The sequence below is a fragment of the Odontesthes bonariensis genome, chromosome 7 (assembly GCF_027942865.1).
Source record: "Odontesthes bonariensis isolate fOdoBon6 chromosome 7, fOdoBon6.hap1, whole genome shotgun sequence".
NCBI lineage: Eukaryota > Metazoa > Chordata > Actinopteri > Atheriniformes > Atherinopsidae > Odontesthes > Odontesthes bonariensis.
Window position 1 is genome coordinate 28,505,389 of NC_134512.1, and position 19,637 is coordinate 28,525,025.

General features: G+C 39.9%; 2 protein-coding genes across 2 annotated transcripts; both read right to left on the bottom strand.

Moving 5' to 3' along the window:
• Positions 1-1,115: 1,115 nt before the first annotated feature.
• LOC142384891 (patatin-like phospholipase domain-containing protein 2) lies at positions 1,116-5,189 on the bottom strand. Its single transcript, XM_075471197.1, has 5 exons — positions 5,003-5,189; positions 4,140-4,372; positions 3,971-4,036; positions 1,338-1,547; positions 1,116-1,235 (listed from the first exon to the last, which is right to left on the bottom strand). The coding sequence occupies exons 1-5, from the start codon at positions 5,187-5,189 to the stop codon at positions 1,116-1,118; spliced, it is 816 nt and encodes a 271-aa protein (XP_075327312.1).
• A 1,358-nt stretch (positions 5,190-6,547) lies between these two features.
• On the bottom strand, positions 6,548-19,606 carry LOC142384892 (patatin-like phospholipase domain-containing protein 2). Its single transcript, XM_075471198.1, has 9 exons — positions 19,420-19,606; positions 17,700-17,932; positions 17,355-17,420; positions 16,894-17,103; positions 8,239-8,299; positions 7,858-8,058; positions 7,613-7,736; positions 7,195-7,296; positions 6,548-6,839 (listed from the first exon to the last, which is right to left on the bottom strand). The coding sequence occupies exons 1-9, from the start codon at positions 19,604-19,606 to the stop codon at positions 6,548-6,550; spliced, it is 1,476 nt and encodes a 491-aa protein (XP_075327313.1).
• Between the last annotated feature and the right edge of the window lie 31 nt (positions 19,607-19,637).

Here is a 19,637-nt window from a genome sequence, read left to right on the forward strand (position 1 = left end):
TTGTCTAATCTAATGTCAGATCGCTGAGGTCTGAGTCAGAGGAATTGTTGCTGCAGTGCTTTTTTTGAAGATGCAATAAGACATGGTAAAAATGAGCATCATAGTCAGTAAGTGTTTTGCTGTGATGTTATCTCCTTAGAAACTGTTGTTTAACAGCAGCTTCTCTGTTTCAGGAGATAGAGACGAATGAGAGTCGACTGGCCCATGCACAAAGCAGCCAGCCATCATCTGATTATCCAAAGAAACATAAATTGATTTTTTTTTTTAAACTGTCTATGCAAATCAACTTATTGGGGTCATCACCTCTGATGCACCATCTGTGCCTGCAGAGACCTGCCGCTGCACAACCTGATAATCATGAAGTTAGAATAAAAACTCAAACATGTTACAGACTATGTTATAGACCAATTCAAGTGTCAGATGTTGTTACTCCATAGTTATTTCCCATTGAAGTAATAGTTAGATTCGTGCATGATAGCTCAATCAAAGCACTTTACTTTTGACAAGTAAATAGGTCAGCTGGATGGGGCGGATGAGGAGGGTCAGTGGATACAAGATGAGCTTCACTGGAAGGAAGTCGGTGATCTGAGACCACCACACGCCAGCATCACGAGTGTCCCTGCATGCCTCACATAGCACTAACACACAGAAATACAAAGAGATCAGCTCTCAAGTCCGTATCATATGACCAGAAGGAGATTTTGTGATTGGGATAAACATTAACATCAACACTATTTATTCATCACAGGGATTTTAATTACATTTGAACTAAATCAACTTAAAGATGACTATTAAAGTTGGAAAATGTATATAACCCATAAGCTTAAACTAAAATGAACCTATTTGTGGTTTAAACCAGTGGCACCTATCCTCCTTACCTTTCTTGATACCCACTGGGAGATTCTTCATGGCTTTGTTTTCCAGCCACCAACGATCTTCCTTCTGAGGCTTTTGTCCATTCAGCAGCATCTCCCTCTTACTCCCCTCTTGTGCATGAGCCACTGCTTTCACCAGCTCACAACAAGCAGGTGTGATCCTGCTCACATCCACCACCACACAGCGGGGATTATACTCGGCACTAAGCAGATCTATGAACGAACAGTCGACTGATGACACTATAGAGAGTAAAACAGGAAAATGACCGACCTGGTAGCAAAGAGGATAAGGTACTCACCTCTTTTTTTTAGGAAAGAAAGAGCATCCATGTAGCCACTGTGGCAGATCTCAGCTAGCTTCTATCCAAAACCATGAAAAAAAAAAAGAAGGAAAGAGAAGTAGTGGATATTTTAGCTCTCACTTTAATATCCTGTTTAAGAATTTTTTGGACGGTGATTCACCTCCAGTTTAGGAGGAAAGAAGGATGTACAGACACGATGCACGTTGCCAGTGTTGACCTGAATGCTAACATTGCTGTAGTGGGACTCAAGGAAGCTGAAGGTACCCTCTCTGGGGCAGATGTCACTCTCGCCTGAGAAAGGGGCCATAGTGATGGTGTTTCTGTGCTCAAACAGAGGCATGTTGTTGCTTAGTGCTCCATCCATGTAGCGCTGAGAGGAAAGAGGAAAGGAAGGAATGTAGAAGCCAGACTGCAAAGATGCAACACAGATCAAATCTGGGATTCATTCACCAATTTAAAGAAATAAAGTGTTAAACATGGAGTGGCAGCTCTCTGTTTCTGAAGGGCACTTAAAGTTTGAATCTGAACAGTTTAAAAGTAAAAAATACCTGTTTTTGATTACAGTGGAATAATATTTGAAGATTACAAGTAGTATTTGGTATCAAAAAGAGAAAAAAACAGAACAAACTGTTCTTGCCAACGATGAGGAATGCAGGAAACTCTTATTTGCTGCCTTTGAAATGGTGGGTTATAACATTCTGATGTCGCAACATGAATAGTTTGTTGATATCAAAGATTCTGACTTGGTTCTATCTGAAAAAGAGGAGTTTTAGTTTTCACTCTGGAATGTTATCTTGTCTGCAGCCCCCCTTTCACTTGTGAGATACTATAGGGCCAATTTCAGGTCCGGCATTCTTATAAAGTTTCTGTATATGTTTTTTTAGGAAATAGAATATTCCTTTCTATTGCTTTAATGGTGATATCTAGGTCTATTTGCCCATCAAGTGACTTTTAAATCTGGATTAGGCTTAATTTTCTCATCCTTATGTAAATTAAACTACAAGCCTTTGCTCCACACAGTCACTCTGCTATCAACAATCAACAGTTTCAAAATCAAGCTCTCTCTGACCGAGGGTGCCAAAGTGAAGCCTTATCTCTCCCTTGAAGACTGCTAAAAGTTTTTCACGAGATCTAGATCGTCTTCCCTGTATTTTTTGCAAATAGGTTAAAACATAGCAGCTCATCTTTTAACTGGTATATAAAAAAAGCATGAACACATAATCCTGGTCTCCGCTGTAATGCTTTAAGAAAGCTTCTTCTAATCCACACTTGTGGTCAATCAGTCAGATGCTCTTAGATGTTACGAAATCTAGACTGAAACATGAGGAGATCAAACCTTTACAGTGGTTGCCCCAAATGTTGTGCACAATTTACTTGTCCTAACATGCACCAATCAGACTTTGGAAATAATCAAGTCGCAACACAAGTTTCATTACTTCTTCCTTGAATTGGATTCAAATAGACAGAATATGCGGCCTATGTAGATTTGTGTGGTGTTGCACTCTTATCCTACAACCCCGATTCCAGAAAAAGTTGGGGCGCTGTATAAAACGTAAAACAAAAACAGAGTATGACAATTTCCAAATCTCATAATCTCATAAACCAACATTGTATTCATAGTAGAACATAGAAAACATTAAATGTTGAAAGTGAGACATCCTGTCATAACATGTCATAACTGAGACTAGCTCATCTTGAATTTGATGGCAGCAACATGTCTAAACAAAAAAACACTTCCATATGCTCTAACGCACCATAATACCATCAGAGATAGAGGCATCTTTAGTCTAGACGATGCGGCATCCATAATTTCCATAAAAAAAGTTTCTGACCACTGAACAGTTTTTCCACTTTGTCTCACTCCATTTAAATTAACCGTAGAGAAAACTACACATTTTATAGATCATATTCACATATGGTGAACAAACAATTATTTCTGGAAGTGTTCCTGCGCCCTTGCAGTGATTTTAATGACAAAATCTGTTTTTAATGCAGTGCTGCCTGAGTGCCCAAAGTTCTCAGGCATCCAGTAGCTGTGTCCCCTGTGCACAGTCTCCAGATTCTCTGGATCTTTAGATGGTATTATGTACCGTGGATGGGTGTTTGGGATTGTAAATTGTATTAACATTTTTCTGAAATTGCTCTACAATTTGTAGATGTTTTTTTTTTTTTTTTTCAGATGTCTGAACCTATGCCCATCTTTACCTCAGAGACTCTGCCTCACTAAGGTGCCACAGTTCATGTTTCCAATCAACCTAATTAGTTGCAGCATGTTCTCCAGCTGTTTCTTTTAAGTACTTCTGTTTTCCAGCCCTCTGCTGCCCTGTACCAACTTCTTTGATACGTGTTGCTCCCATCAAAGTCAAGACGAACTTATAATTCATAGAATAGCAAAATGCTAACTTTCAACATTTGACATGTTTTCTATTTCCTTTTGAGAATAAAATATTGGTTTGTGAGGTTTGCAAATCTGTTTTTAATCTATATTTTAAGCAGTGTATTTATCTATTCTTTATGAGTTTTTTCTTCTTCTTCCTACCTTTTTATATTGACAAAATCGTCATATTATCACTATTATCATCAATATTGTCAGAACTCTTTGAAAATATAATGGTTTGATTTTGAGGCTTTGTCAACTTTAAATTACTATCAATATTATAGCTATTATTAATTTTATCATTAGTATAATTGGTATTTCTATTTTTTGCAGAACCGTAACCCAAAACAAAGCACATTTTCTCATAATCCTTTTACACTAACCTAACTGAATAATTACACTAGGCATTCACTCACCACTCCACGGTATGAAGGTGGGATGAAACCACAGTAAACAGGGAAAAAACAGCTGCATATGAGAACCTGCAGATTGTACACAAAACAGGTTAAATCATCAGAATTTAACTGATCGGAGCCCCAGTCTCTGATATTTTGCAAATGCCATGAAATCAGCACTCTGTTCTACCTGAATGAGTTCATCTCTGCTGGCAAACTCTGACACTAAAACGTTTTCCCCATCAGCCAGCCTGGTGAGGGACACACAGAGCTTTCCAGTGGCCCGGAGGTGGGCATCTTCTGGAAGCTTTTCCAGCAGATAGTGTCGGACTGTTCGCAGCAAACTAAAGGTCGGGTGAAAAACCCCCAGAGTGTGTTTTCTGGCTTCTTTTGCCATGGTTAAAATCTTGAAACAGAGCGGTTCTGAGGGTTGACAGCAGAAAATCAAGGTTTGGGGAAGTGATATTTTACAGTTACTTTTACGGTGCAGAAAAAAAGGAAATAGATTAATTAGTCAATTGATTAAAGCCACAATTTGATATATTCGACTTGTTTTTGATTGTTTTGAAGAAGCCAAATATCTACCCCTTCTTCTGTTGGGACTGTTTTACAATGGTGTTACTATCAAAATACCTGAAAAATGCTTAAGCAAGCACATGAAATGTGTCATGGCGTTACTGTTTTTTTGTGGTGAAGCAATGCAATGCTTGGCAAATGTTTTGTACTCACTCACTGTGAATATAATGTGAACTATGGAATTTGCTCTCACTATTACATAAACTCAGTGTGTGCCAGTGAACCTGCAGAGTACATTGTTTACTCCAAGTATCAGATCAGCTGTTTCAAAATAACATATCCCTGACCTTTATGAATGGCCAAGTAACACAAAATGAAAAAATTGTGGGTCAGGTACCTGATGTTAGATCGTAGAATGGTTTCATGGGACATGAAACTTTCCATGCGTTAACTGACCATTCTCATATATATAAACATTAAACGGAGCTTGATGAGCTCCACCATCTCTAACCTGGAAAGTACGTAAATGTAACTCACCCATGGGAATCCCAAGTGTCAGAGCTGCTGCCACGAGACATCCAGATGAAGCTCCCCCAATTTTAGAAGCCCCATGAACCAGTTGTGGGACCCTCTCGAGGATACAGCTCAGAGATCCCACATAGTAAATACTCCTGAATCCACAACCTGCAAAAGCGATGTTCCACTCCTCTGCCCTGTTGTACATCCTTTCTGAAGTTTCTATCAACTTTGGGAGTAATTAAGGCTCAAGTTCTCCTCTCTGATATTTACATGTTCTTAAGTTGTAAATAGAAAAATAAAATTCTTTAAAAAAATGCTAGTCATCTCACTACAATCAAACAAGCTGTGTGACATGTGACTCTGTAGTATGCGCAGCTGTGTGGTCAGGCCACGGATAAAACTGTGAGCATTTCTGATTGGCTCGTGGCAGTTTATGAGAGACCGCAAGTGACAAAAAAAAGGGTCATATTGTATTAGCAATATCAACATCAAACTATACACAAGAAGGTTTATCCTGGTGTTTAAATACCTTTGCACAATGTGTGGTGATAATAAATTAAGAGTTTAATCATATTGTCTTCTTTCGACTTTTACTGCAGTTTCTGTGTCTACCTTTTCATTCCTGTTGTTTATTGCCCATTTCAACACCTTGACACTTTGAACACTTCATGATTCTATCAACATAAAGGCACTTCCTTGTTTTTAGTGTACTACCAAGCCCTCATAAAGACTTAAGTTCTAAGATTTTCTTTAAACTTATTTGTTTAAATATCAAAGAACTTGACTTTTATGTTTGACATATAAACAAATTCAAAATGTATATTTTTTAATGATTTGTTTCTTTATATTTTTGCCACTTGGGGGCAGCAGAATAAGCAGTAACTTAAATAAAAAAAAGAATCCAGCGTTCATTAGTATTTCTGGTCATCTAATAACTGTAACTCTAATAAACAGGAATTGAGCACTCAGACTTGTGACGGATGGAAGTGTGAGAAATTGAATTATAAAATGGAAGTAAAACATGTATCTAGATTGAGGAACAGAGTGATAAAATATCAAGGATGCTGAAAGGATATGTTGGAGATATTGTTTCAAATGATGAAGTCAACACAGGGAAATGATGTGACAGGGTTTTCTTAATTTCATATATCAAATTGCACATTAGTCAGATTACTTCATAACTGATCTCTCCATTTTTCACTACACTGCTTGCTTTTTTTAAATCTTTAAAACTCAAAGTCATTATCATCTCTTTAGTTTTTATGATGTAATTTTTGTTAGTTCCATCCTTTATCCTCCCTCCTCCTTGTCTCCGGTTTGGTGTTGAAGTTAGTATAGAGAGGGTTTATCAAAGCACAAAATCAAGACAATGAGCAGAAAGAAGCTACAGTGTTCTGCAGATTCTGGATTGTTGGCTCGGTTCTACTGATATTGACTTTGATGGTAACAACACAAAACATGTAAGATTTTTATATTCATGAATTCATTATTAATCAATATTTCCACTTGAGGGCTGTTTTACAGTGAATAACTTGATGCAGCAGAAGTCACCGACTCGTCCGTTTACTTTGGGTCTGAAATTCGGTTGGATCCAAAACTTCGGAGCCACCCCATTGCTCTGCCCAAACCCCAGCCACTAATTGTGCTTGGAGTTGACTTCATGGTGGCTTCATCAAACCCAGAGTTGGTGCTGACGCTGGCTGCAAGCTGTGGAGTCAGGCCCATGTGGTCTGATGCCCCGTGAGTGTTCCGGGTATCTTCTGGGCTCACTGGGAAAGTTTTTTTTCCATCTTCTGTTGCCTTCCACAGGTTCAGTTCTGACGGCAGGCTTGTGCATCTACGCAAAGGTGGTCGACTGGAAAAACAGAACGTTTGATAATATTTATCATTTTTGATCATACCACAGTTTGGCTTTATGCACATGCGATACTTTGGTCCAGAGTGACATATCTTAAGAACTACTGGAAGGTTTTCCGTAAACCATTTGTGCTGCATGCTGCTGTACTAATATATGTAATCAAGATTATTAATTTACACTGTAGAGCTATGAGACGGTCAAAGTTTTCAGGCTTCACTTTAGGGGAAGACACTTCCAAAAGTTGTTCGCCTTATCTGTACTTTGAGATAGCATATCATGTCTGAAGTGAGGCCGAGACACAGACTGATCATTTATAAAGCTGGAGAGAGGATATGCTCTTTGTGTTGCCTACCTGCTCCTGTCCTCCACCATGCCTTCCAAAACTTGTTTGTCTCTAACCATGCTAAAGAGCCAGTTAATGTCTCTCGGTACATCTGGGATCCATTCCTTTACTCTGGAAGGAGAAATCAGAGTCAGATTTTTGCACAACAGCATGAACAGAAAAAGGACTCTAAACTTGAATCTAAATCAAATCTACAAATCTATTTAGAATCCATTGAATCTTCCTCTTACGATGTAGTAGATTCTAGTTAACCAGTGCATAGGTGTTGAGAATGGAAGTTCTTTTTATGTTTATTTTATAGTACAAGAAAAAGAAATTGTGCCCCATGTTTTTCCAGTTTGGTAGCCTTTCATCTTGTTTTTGGCATGAAGATAAAGATTTGATTTGATGTGGTGGATATTGCATAGCAGTTAATTCAGGATGTTACCTCTGAGCAAGAGACCGGGCTGATTCAAAGGGCAGATAAGAAGTCACTTTCTTTGGCAAGTAGTCTGTCATGCGGGTCAACAGACCACCAGTAGTGTGTGTCTCTCTACAGGCCTGACACAAGACTGACACAAGTACAATTAAAAACATAGTTCTTTATGTGATTTCCACTGATAATACAGACTGGGCTGTAGAGTAGTACAGGATTTATCTGCTGATCACAAGCACATCAGTGACTGTTCTTACCCCTTTGAATGTTAACTGGAAGGTCTTCTATGAGCTTTGGATCCAACCAACAGTGATCTGTCTGAGGCTTCTTCTGGTCACACCGCTCTGTGTTCCCATTTGAATTTACAGCTTCACAGGGCTCTTTGACCTGCTCACAACAAACACCTTTGGTTGCATCACTCTCCAATCTCCTCAAGGGGCAATCACTGCTGATCAGATCTGTAGTGAGCAATTAAAAATATAAATGATAAGGAATTACGCAATTAAGCACCCACCCACAACATTTGATAGTGGAGCTCTTATAGAAATGTTTCAAGGCTATTAGATGCTTTTTAAATACTTTTCTTCTTAACTTTCCATTGGCAGACGATTTTTACAGACGTGACAAATCATCCTTACTGTTTTCTTGCAGGAAGCGAAGAGCATCCATGTAGCCATTCTGGCAGATTTCAGCCATTGCCTGTGTGGTCCAAGAGTGCTTGATGAGTATGCAAGCTCTGGTTATTCAGTCTATACAATATCACTGGCTGTCCAGTGGCATCTAGATAGATACAGCATTTTATATTCTGTTTATCCTTGTCAACTCATAGCCAGACGCTGGTTCAAACACAACTTCAACAACAAAGTTTGGATACAGATTTTCATCTCCTTTGGAAAGAAAAAAAAAAGAACAAAAACTTGTGAGAATGATGGGCACCACTGGACTGTAAGCACAGAAATATAAGCCAGCAACATTTTTTCTAACCACTGGTACACGTTCAAGCTCTCTTAAGTTTGCAGGAGTTATTATTGTAACAGCTCATTTCCACTCTTTCCAAAGGTTTTAAAGGGATACAGACCAGGACTCATTGCTCATTGCTGGCCTCTTTAGAGTAGTTCACCTTTTTCGTTTTTACTACTTATTTGTGTTGTTAAATGTGTGCTTAGGTTTCTAACACAGAAGACCGTTGCCTCTTACTTAGTTTTCTTGCATTAGGTACTACATTTTGTATCAAAGTGAATTGGTTATCTTCTCGTTTCATCATACCTTTGATACATTTAATACCTCCAATGCCAGATGCACAAAAACAGACCTATATTATCTACCATAATGATGGAACATCCAATATGGTGTCTCTTTTCTTTATGCATGATTACAATATAGCAGATAGTCACACCACGGTGAGGTCAAGTGTTTTTTTTATCCTGTCTCCATGTCTTGTCTTGTCATTCCTGTTTTATTTTGAAAAAGTAACTCTCCTCTCGTTTCAGGTCACTTGCTCTTCCTCGTGTGTTTCGGTCTGATTGTCTGCTGAATGTTTCCACCTGTTCCCTGTCACCCTGTGTATAAGAGTCTGCGTCTCCCTTTGTTGCGTGTCGTATTGGTTCTTGTCTGCGTGCGTTCACTCTAGCCTTACCACAGTCACAGCCTTGTTCACAGTTGTCATTTGGATTTTTCCGATTCCTCCTAGAGAGAGATTTTGAGTTTGGTTAAATCTAGTTAATGGTTTCATAGCTTTTTGTTCACTCCGAGTGGAGCGATTCTTTGTTTACTTAAACTTTTCATAATCTAGTACCTCCAGTTTTCAGGAGTGTTTTTCTGTTATTTTGACCTAATCTGCTTGCCTCCGTAGCAGGAGTGATTTTCAGTTTCTTAGAACGTTTTGCAGTCTTTTGTGTTTTCCTCCTTTTAGTGGAGCGATTATCATTTTGGTCGTTTTTATAGCTATGCTTCTTCCATTTTTGGAATAAGGGTTTCTGAGATAATTCTATAGCCTGTATTGTTTTCTCTGTCTTGGATATTTGATCCTGTGCCCTTCAATAAAGATTGTTTATTGAAGAAAAATAATCTGCGTCCTGAGTTCCAGCCGGAACAAATCACATCTATAAGTGTTGACTAAACTATCTCTCAAGGAGAAACAAGCACGTCACTCCGAGGCCTTTATCATTATTCAAATAATAACATCTGCCTTCACCTATCTCAAACTTGCTTTGCCTCTTTATATTTTTGCTTCTTTCAAGAAATTAATTCATGCACCATGCCTGTTCCTGCATGATCTAATAAGCACAATCCTCTATTTCTTAAATGTGTACCTTCAAACTTCTTCCAAAACTGCATTCACAACCACCGATTCCTTCAGTATCTTCTTCTTTGCTGCCCTCTGAACAGTAGTCTTCTTCATTTTCTTTTAATTCAGTTGCATTCAATGCAATTCAATTTTATTTGATTCGGCTCAATAAATTCAACTCGATAATACTTAACTAATCGTGAAAGAGAAACTACGTTGCTGTGTAGTATAAATTATTGTTATAGATGTGTTAATAAAATGAAAATGAGAATCAGATGACAAATTTGAAGTGTAACAGAGAGAGGTGTGGTTGAGATCTTCAGAGATCGCCATGAATAGATAGGGGTGTTGTTTTTGTAGCTTGGCAATAATTTAGCCGTTGATGTCACACTCAGCATCAGCAGGTAACAGCTGAAATCTATTGGTAGACAACATGGACAGAAACTTAAACCAACAATTAGAAATCCAGTTTACAGAGATGCTCCTTCTCAGTACATGTCCAGGATTATGCTATCTGTTGTTAACTAGGTCTGAATCGGACAGAACAATGTCTCCTAACCCTGCAGTATCAGTGAGCTGCACAGAGTGTGGGCTACTCTCTGTGAGGATAACACAGCTCGAGGAGAGGACTGAAACGCTGCAAGACATTTGTAAGAACGAGGAATTTATTGACTCTATTATAGCTCCTGTGCAGGCTGTGGAGTCTTCATGTGCCAAAGGACTAACTCAGATCTTTCTACACGGGATCACAGCTGATGTGGAATTTCACACTGCAGACCTGGCTGATACACTTCCCTGGATGTGTCCAAATGACACTGGAATATCTGGTGAAGCTCCCAAACCGGACGGTCCGACTGACATCTCCTACTGGAACAGTGTTGGTGCCAAACCAAAGTCACCAACCCCAGCCAGGACCTGGTTTCATATTGTCTGTCGCAGAGGCAAACCCAGGACGAAACCTAAACCTCCAGCACTCGCCCCGCCACCTGAATTCCCATTGCATAATAGATACGATCTGTTGATTCCAAATAGAATGTGTGATGATGAATGTAATGCAAAAATTAATAAAAAAACAAGAGAAATGGCCCCAAACCTCAGCCAGAGGCAAACCAGATCATCAGGAGAAGCCCAAATCCCACAACCAAGGTGAGGACTACAGAAGCGATCGACACCTCCACACAAAAAGCAATAGACACCATTCTAATCGGGGACTCTATAACACAGCATGTCAGAATGGCAAAGACGGAAAATATAAATTTTTCTGATACATCAGTCAGGGAAGTGATAGATATTTTGCCGACCATTCTGTCTACTCATCCAGATGGCATGAGGATCATTGTCCAAAAAGGGTCTTTTGATATTTTGAGAAGGAAGACTGGCTCTGAGATCCTGAAGAAAGACTTTTCTCTGCTGTTGGAGAGACTGTGTCACTATGGAGAACACCGGGTCTCCATTTCAGGCCCCATTCCTACTGTGGGTAAAGGAATTTAACTTTTCAGCAGACTTCTTGGCCTAAACACATGGTTGTCAAATGCATGCATCGCCCATGGGATTAAGTTCATTGATAACTTTAATATCTTTTGGAACTGTAAGGACCGTTTCAGACCTGATGGCTTGCATCCAAATCGAACTGGATGCAGATTACTTGGTGCACACTTACGTTATGCTGTTGGGACGGCAAACCCAAACATGATTGTACAAATTAGTGAAGAAGTGAAGGACACAGCAGCGAGGCAAACAACCCCCAGCCCTTTCCCCTCACCAGACTCTTTACTCCACATCACCCAAGGTCTCCAAAGGATGTCTCAAGGGGATGTGCAGGGTGTTCAAGGAGCAGCAGAACATCCAGAGTTAAAAACAAAGATAACATGCCATGATGCGTTCAGGGTCCCTGCTATAGTAGTCCTAGAATTCCTGTATTAGATAATAAAAGAAGGAATCGAAAACAGTCAACTTGCTGGGTGAATCTATCTAATCTGTTAACGGTACCATGTACAACTCAGAATACAACAGAGACCAGTGTAGACTCCACAAAGCTAGCTTTACTTAATATTAGGTCTCTGTCCAATAAGTCACTGTTAGTTAATGACTTCATAATTTCACACAGTTTAGATTTTCTTTTTCTGACAGAAACATGGTTAACAGAGCGCACAAGTGCTACTGTTCTTAATGAAACAGTACTCCCAAATTTTAGTTTTATGGATAAATGGAAAGGTTTGGGGGGGGCTGCCTTATTTAAAGATACATTCCAGTGTAAAGAGATATCATTTGGCGATTTCACTTCTTTTGAATATCTTAGTTTTATTTTAAAGGGTGTTCCTAAAATCCTGTTCTTAATCATTTACAGATCTCCAGGATACTGTGTAAGTTTTATTGATGAATTTTCTGAATTATTGTCTGTTATTTCAACTGATTTTAACCATTTTATTTTGACCGGGGATTTTAACATTCACATAGATAATATGACGGATGGTAATGCCAAAGAATTTTCTTCTGTGCTGGACATGTTTGGTTTGTGGCAACATTTAACAGAACCAACCCACCTTCAAGGTCACATTCTGGACCTGGTCATTTCTAAAAGTGTTGATATTTCTTCTGTTGTGGTTATTTATTTGGCCTTGTCTGACCATTTTTGTATTTTATTTGATTTATTGATCACTCAGAATGTTCAAACAACCAGCTTCTCAGTTAAGAAGAGGTACATCAATGAGAAAACAAGTGCTCAGTTTAGGGAGGCCATAGCTATGTTGCCAACAATTAGCGCAGAGTCAGTTGAAGGACTGCTGGATCATTACAACTTTAAAATTTTGAATGTAATGGAAGCTGTTGCACCGATAAGAATCAACAGCACCTTGAGCAAACAGAAAACTCCATGGAGAAACACCACTACAGTCAAAAACCTGAAAAGAGAATGCAGGAAAACTGAACGTAAGTGGCGGAAAACAAAGCTTCAGATTCACTATGAGCTGCACAAACAAAGCCTGCGTAGTTATAACAATGAGCTGTGCAAGGCCAGATGGCTGCATTTATCTGAAATGATTAATAAGAGTGTCAACAATTCTCGAACTCTGTTTGCTATGGTTGAAAAACTCACAAATCCTCCTAGACAGTCAAACCCAGACCTCCCCTCTACAGAGAAATGCAACGAATTTGCCAACTTTTTTAGCCAAAAATCAAAACAATTAGACAAAACATTCACGCAACACAGACAAACAAGAAAACTTATCTGTGTCTAAAACTTAGAAATAACTGTGACGTTATGTGACAATTTAATATTGTTGATTTAAAAATCTTAGAGGAAACAGTTCGGCATCTGAAATTAAAAACTTGCACTCTGGACATAATACCATCCGACTTTTTAAAAAATGGAGCATCGCGTTAGTTCTGGCAGACCACGTAGTCAACGCGCCCTTGCCTATTGGCTGACGCCGACCCAACCCCTATGGCTCCACAACCAGCTGCGCTCAATGGGTAATAATCAGCTCCTTCTCGCAATTGGATGCTGGCACTTGGGGCACTTCATTTAAACTTGGTTTGCTGTCACTGCTTTTTTTTGCTTTCTGCTTGCACCCACCACCTCCCCTGCTCCACCGATTTTTCATTGCCAACAATGTCATACTGTTGTTCATTGTTGCTTGCTCTGTTCTAGGTGGTTTGTTGCCTTTACAGCAAATGGAAGGCACTCCACCTGAGGATGCTGCTTTTCCCTGTCTGGCTTCCATGGAGCTCATGGAAAAGTCGGGAACTTCCTCCTAACAGAGCCATACCGCCAAACACAAATTGTATGCATTCAGAATAAGCTTCTGAAATTCATCTCTGTTTCTCGTCTTGTTTTGACGAGAGTGGTTCTGACAGAACTGTTTTTACCTCAGTAGAAAGTGATCTCCTACGAATAGTTAACAGCTCACTGGCATCAGGCATTTTTTCCAAGTCACTAACAGCTGCCATTAAGCCACTCCTAAAGAAGAGAACTCAAGACGCCTCTATGATGAACAACTACAGACCTGTCTCTAATGTCTTTTTTATATCCAAGATTATTGAGAAAGTTGTATTTAACCAGCTCAACGACTTTCTGAATGAAAGTGGAAGTCTTGATAACTTTCAATCAGGCTTCAGACGTCATCACAGCACTGAAACAGCTCTGGTCAAAGTGTTAAACGACATCAGGTTGAATACTGATTCTGGTAATGTTTCAGTCCTGGTTCTGTTGGACCTCAGCGCTGCGTTTGATACTGTAGATCACAGAATCCTGTTGCACAAGCTGGAAAACTGGGTTGGACTTTCTGGAGCGGTCCTTAACTGGTTCAGGTCCTACTTAGAAGGCCGGAGTTATTTTATTACAATTGGCAGCTATGAATCTGAGCGAGTGGCCATGACTTGTGGAGTTCCCCAGGGGTCAGTTCTTGGACCTCTTCTGTTTAACTTGTATATGCTCCCTTTGGGTCAGATATTGCAGAATTTTAACATCAATTATCACAGTTATGCAGACGATACACAACTTTATGTGTCTCTGTCACCAGATGACTGCAACCCAGCAGATGTACTGTGTCAGTGTCTGGAGGAATTAAACACCGGGGTGAGAGAGAATTTCATACAATTAAATGAAGACAAAACTGATATCATTCTGTTTGGTAGCAAAGAGAAGAGGGTCAGCGTTGGTAAATATCTTGAGACTCGGGACCTTACAATCGCTGACCAAGTTCGTAACCTCGGAGTGTTGATAGACTCAGATCTGACTTTCAGCAGCCACATCAAAGCTGTCACCAAGGCAGCTTTTTACCATCTCAGAAACATCAACAGAATTAAAAGTTTTCTCTCCCAAAAAGACCATGTCATGAGTCACTAGGTTGTGGTGTGTTCTGAGTTCTAGGCGGGGCGAGCAGGCATCCAGGAAGTCCAGGCGGAGTCTGGCATGTTCCTGTCTGCACACCTGTTGTCCATCTGCCTCCATTACTGGCTGGCTTTTTAAGGAGCAGCAGGAGTTCCAGTCTCTGCCAGATTGTCTCACAGTTACCTGTGGTAATCAAGGCCCACTTTGAGTTATTGGTACGCTGAGTGTAGCTCTCAATAACTAACCTGCCGTTGTGTTTTTTCTTCTTGAGGTTGTTGCTCTTGTTTTTGTGGACTTCCAGTCTCCCCAGTGACTCGCTTGCTGCTGCCGCCTACCTTTACGCCTGCCTGCCACACAACTTTTCCTGATCAGTCACACCACAGCCTTGGACTACCCCGTCCCTCAGTGCACTCCGTCTGGATCCCTCTGTAAGCCACTACATTTTAAGTTGGATTTCCACGGAACCCCTGAACCGCCTTTTGTTGACACTCTGTTTCTCCCCAGTGAGCACCTGAACCGGATTCAACTCTCTTTGGACACACACCAGCCTATCCTCCTTCCCACTCAGTCCCTATCTGCTTTTGGGTTCTTTTTGTGTGTACAGCCCCTTTTCGGGCGTGACAGACCAGGAGAAACTCATCCATGCATTCATCTCCAGTAGACTCGATTACTGTAACGCTCTTTTAACTGGACTTCCCAAAAAGAGCATTAAACATCTGCAGCTCATCCAGAACGCTGCTGCTAGAGTTTTAACCCGGACTAAGAGATCTGAACACATCACACCAGTTTTAAAATCTTTACACTGGCTTCCAGTCAGTCACGGAATAGATTTTAATGGTTTACAAATCCCAGAATGGTTTAGGCCCAATATACATCTGTGATATGTTCAGAGAATATAAACCGAGCAGAGCGCTTAGATCCAAGGACTCAGGCCAGCTGGTCCAGTCCAGAGTCCAGACTAAACATGGAGAAGCAGCATTTAGCTGTTATGCTGCCAACAAGTGGAACAAACTGCCAGTGGAGATTAAACTTTCACCAAATGTAGACATTTTTAAAGCCAGGTTAAAAACATTTCTTTTCTCATGTGTCTATGCATGAAATCTGCGTGGTATCTTTGAACTTATCTAGACTGTTGCTTGTTTTTAAATTCATTTAAATGATTTTATTTGTTTCTCTTTATATTTTATGTATTTTTAATGCTTCTTACACTCCCTGCTGCAATGTAAGCAATTTTATTTTATGTAAAGCACTTTGAATTGTTTTGTACATGAAATGTGCTATACAGATAAATTTGACTTTGACTTTTGACTTTGCAAGCTTTCCTCTTTTACTGTTATCTCTCTGTCTACAGTCTGTCTGGCTATATAGCCTACTAGTGAGGTGTTAGTCATTGCTGCAGCCATGTCTCAGTGAAACAAATGATATTGCCTTACTGATATGCCCACTACGCCCTTTGTTCGGGCTCCAATCTTGTCAATTGTATTGCCTGTGGTCTCACATTTCCCATGATAATTAAGGGAAGAAATGGTATCAAACTTCCTCTTCCTTTCTCTCCACTTTGTTCCTGCTCTGCATCCTAGGCATCATCTCTTCAGCTGGAATCTTATTTCAGGCATTGTTTGGGCGTTGAAAAGCCCAATCAGCTGCTACCACATGCAAACAACTTTCTTGTTGCCATTGTCAGAATTAATCATCAGAAATTATTCAGGCTGCACAACAACCAAACCAGTGGAGAAAAATGTTTAAAAAGAACAAACAGAAAAAAATCCCAAGAATATGGGAAAATCTTAAGATACAGAGAAACTGCACACAACTACTGCAGCAGGTTGCCACTAGTGGGGCGCCTTTTAGACCTTTATTTCTGTCATAGATCTCTCTTGTTGCACACTGCAACTTTAAGGTCTTTGTTTCACATATCAGCCAAACTCGCACATGTCTATGTTCAGATGATCAAAAACAAAAGTTACATGACTCAAACCTGCTTGCAATCCAGTGAGGATGCAGAGAACAAACTAAAAGAAAAAAAAAGGACATAACGTGTGCTTTATATACTGAATAACTTGAAAGAAAAAAAAACATTGGTATAGTCCTAATTGCTTGTTAAAACATTTATATTTTCTCTGACATCATACTGCTGTGACCTGCTATCAAAAACAGGAGCCACCTAAATCTCACCTCTGGATCTGGGGGGAAGAAAGTGCTGGTCACTCTGTACAAGTTCTCCGAGTTGACTTGGATGCTGACATTGTTGAAGCGCACCTCATGGAAGGTGAGTGTGCTCGCTCGTGGACAGATGTCACTCTCACCGGCATACGGAGACACTGTGATTGTGTTTCCCAGGTGACAGCGAGGCAGGTTGTCACTAACAGCACCATCCACATAGCGCTGAATAGAAAGGGAAGGTGTTGATCACTAGCAAAACTTGGGGCAATTGCAGCATATCATCATGACAAATGTTAGATTCTGATTGAACAAACCTAAAGAGAACCATATCACAGTTTTGAGAAATCTGGTAACTGCTTTCTGTTGAACTCTGACAGAAACCAAGATGATGTGGCTAGTAAAAACCTCATTCATGATTCTGTACATTTCCTAAACCTCCATTACTTGAATTTCATATTTGCTGGTTCACTCACCACTCCACGGTAAGTAGGTGGAATAACACCACAGTAGAGGGGGACAAAACAGCTGCATAGGAGGGCCTGCAAAAGACAGATATAAGCAGCACAAACAAAAACAAAAAGCACTTCTTTATTAATTAGCATTTAACTCCTGCCCCATTAACCAGTAGAATTTCTCCTCTTCTGGTAGAGATCACTTTCTCAAGAATTTTTTCTCCTCCATTTCCTCAAAGTACAAAATCTCTCAAGTCAGCTTTTGAGAATCTAAAGAATTGTGAAAGACAATGATGACTATATGTCTCCTGGCTTCTGATGAGCTCAATCTATCCAAAGTGCCAGCGTATCTCCCAAGCTGTTTACCTGAATGAGCTCTTCTCTGCTGTCAAACTGTGAGACCAGTATGTTCTTCCCATCAGACACTTTGGTCATGGACACGCAGAGCTTCCCAGAGGCTCGAATATGAGCGTCCTCTGGAAGCATCTCCAGCATAGATTCCTGTACTAACTGTAGCAGGTTGCAAGCTGGATGTAGGGGGCCGAGTCTGTGCTTCCTGGCCTCTTTGGCCATGTACATCAAATTAGCACAGCATTTATCTGCACAGAGGACAGAGTAGAGTATTCAGATACTTTTCATGGTGAAACTATTGAACCACAATTACTGATACTGAGAACGGAGCACACACTTTTGAAATTCAAATGATTCAAGTCCAAGTTAGCATTTCATTTTGTTTAACTCTGTGAAAATAGTTAAATGTAGTGATGACTATGTTTGGGTTTTGCTACCAAACACAGTAAACAACTAACTTTCCTAAGCTAAATTCACTACACAGCGAGGTATGCTCATATTCACAAAGTGAGATACCCAAAGCAGGTGACAGCTGCGCAGGTGAATGTTTCAGCAGCTTCCAAGTGTGTCCATGAAATTTAAAGACTAAAAGAGACACATGCCATTTCTTCACAAGATGCCCCAATTTCTTGCAGTCTAAATGAAATGTCTGTGACATTATTTGGTCAACATACCACAGAGACCTCTTTTGTCCTCTCAACTTTGTCCTCACAGCTCCGCACCTTTGTTTGTAGCAGCGGGTTTTTTGGGGTGGACCGACCTACTTGAATGCATTGCAAAACCCTCTCTTCTGTGAGGTGTGTCTTATCTGAGATAGGTAATACAGTGCAACTATGCAAAGGTATATTTGGACATGCTTTACACTTAATAATGTACAACACCGATTATAACCATATAATAGAGCATACATCAAAGAGCCAGAGAGCTCAAACTACCACACATCAAACTGATATATATGCTATACTAACATTTCCCTTGTTTGCAGTTCAGCCACACACAGCAGGTATAAATCCCTATTTTAATTCCTCCATCATATATAGGCTCCATAAACCTCGGGCTTTACTCTCGACACATTACTCTGTGTTTTCTTTAGATTTTTTAGTGGCTAATGTTAAGAACTGTTGCTTATATAAGTAGTGTTTCACAGACTGTTACTAGTTTGTTTTTATAATGGCAGAACTGCTGTTGAACAACTGATAGTGCATTCAATGACAAATCAGAAGTTGGAACTTGAATCTTCAGCAACAAAACACCAACAAGAAGTTGGATTTCTTGGTCACGACATACAAAATTGTGCCACGTATCGGTCGGACATTTTTAACTCATTCCTTTCTTAAGTAGAGTGAAGTACATCAATGCATATAAGAAATCAAAAAGCAATAAAAAATAAGTTTTAATTTGCCATTTTTCAGGTACAGCGAATGCAGCCGATGTGGAGTTTGATGAAGATATAGATGAGGAAAATGGGTCTGTAACAGTATATTATAAATATAAATGTCTCAAGCAGTTGGGTTGGTAGCCACTCACCCAAATATTTGCTCTCAAGCAAAGAAAAAGTTTTTTTTTTTTTTCCATAAATCTGAGCTGGATAATATAATGACCTCAAGGGGTTAAAATTAAATCTTCAATATTGTTACTGATTTGTCTTACGGTTTGATTGGTGAGGCCCGATGTGGATATGAAGTAAATATTTTTGAAAAGAGGCTTGTCAGCCAAAAGTAGACAAACAGCTCACCGAGGGGGATTCCCAAAGTAAGAACAGCGGCCATCAGAGCTCCTGCAGAAGCGCCATAGAACTTAGATGCGTCTTGAATGAAGCGAGGGAACCGTTCGAGGATGCAGCTGACAACACCGACATAATAAATTCCCATGAAACCGCATCCTGCCAACGAGATGCTCCACTCCTTCTCCAGATCAAGCATGTTCTCGAATATATTTTAACAACAACAAGCA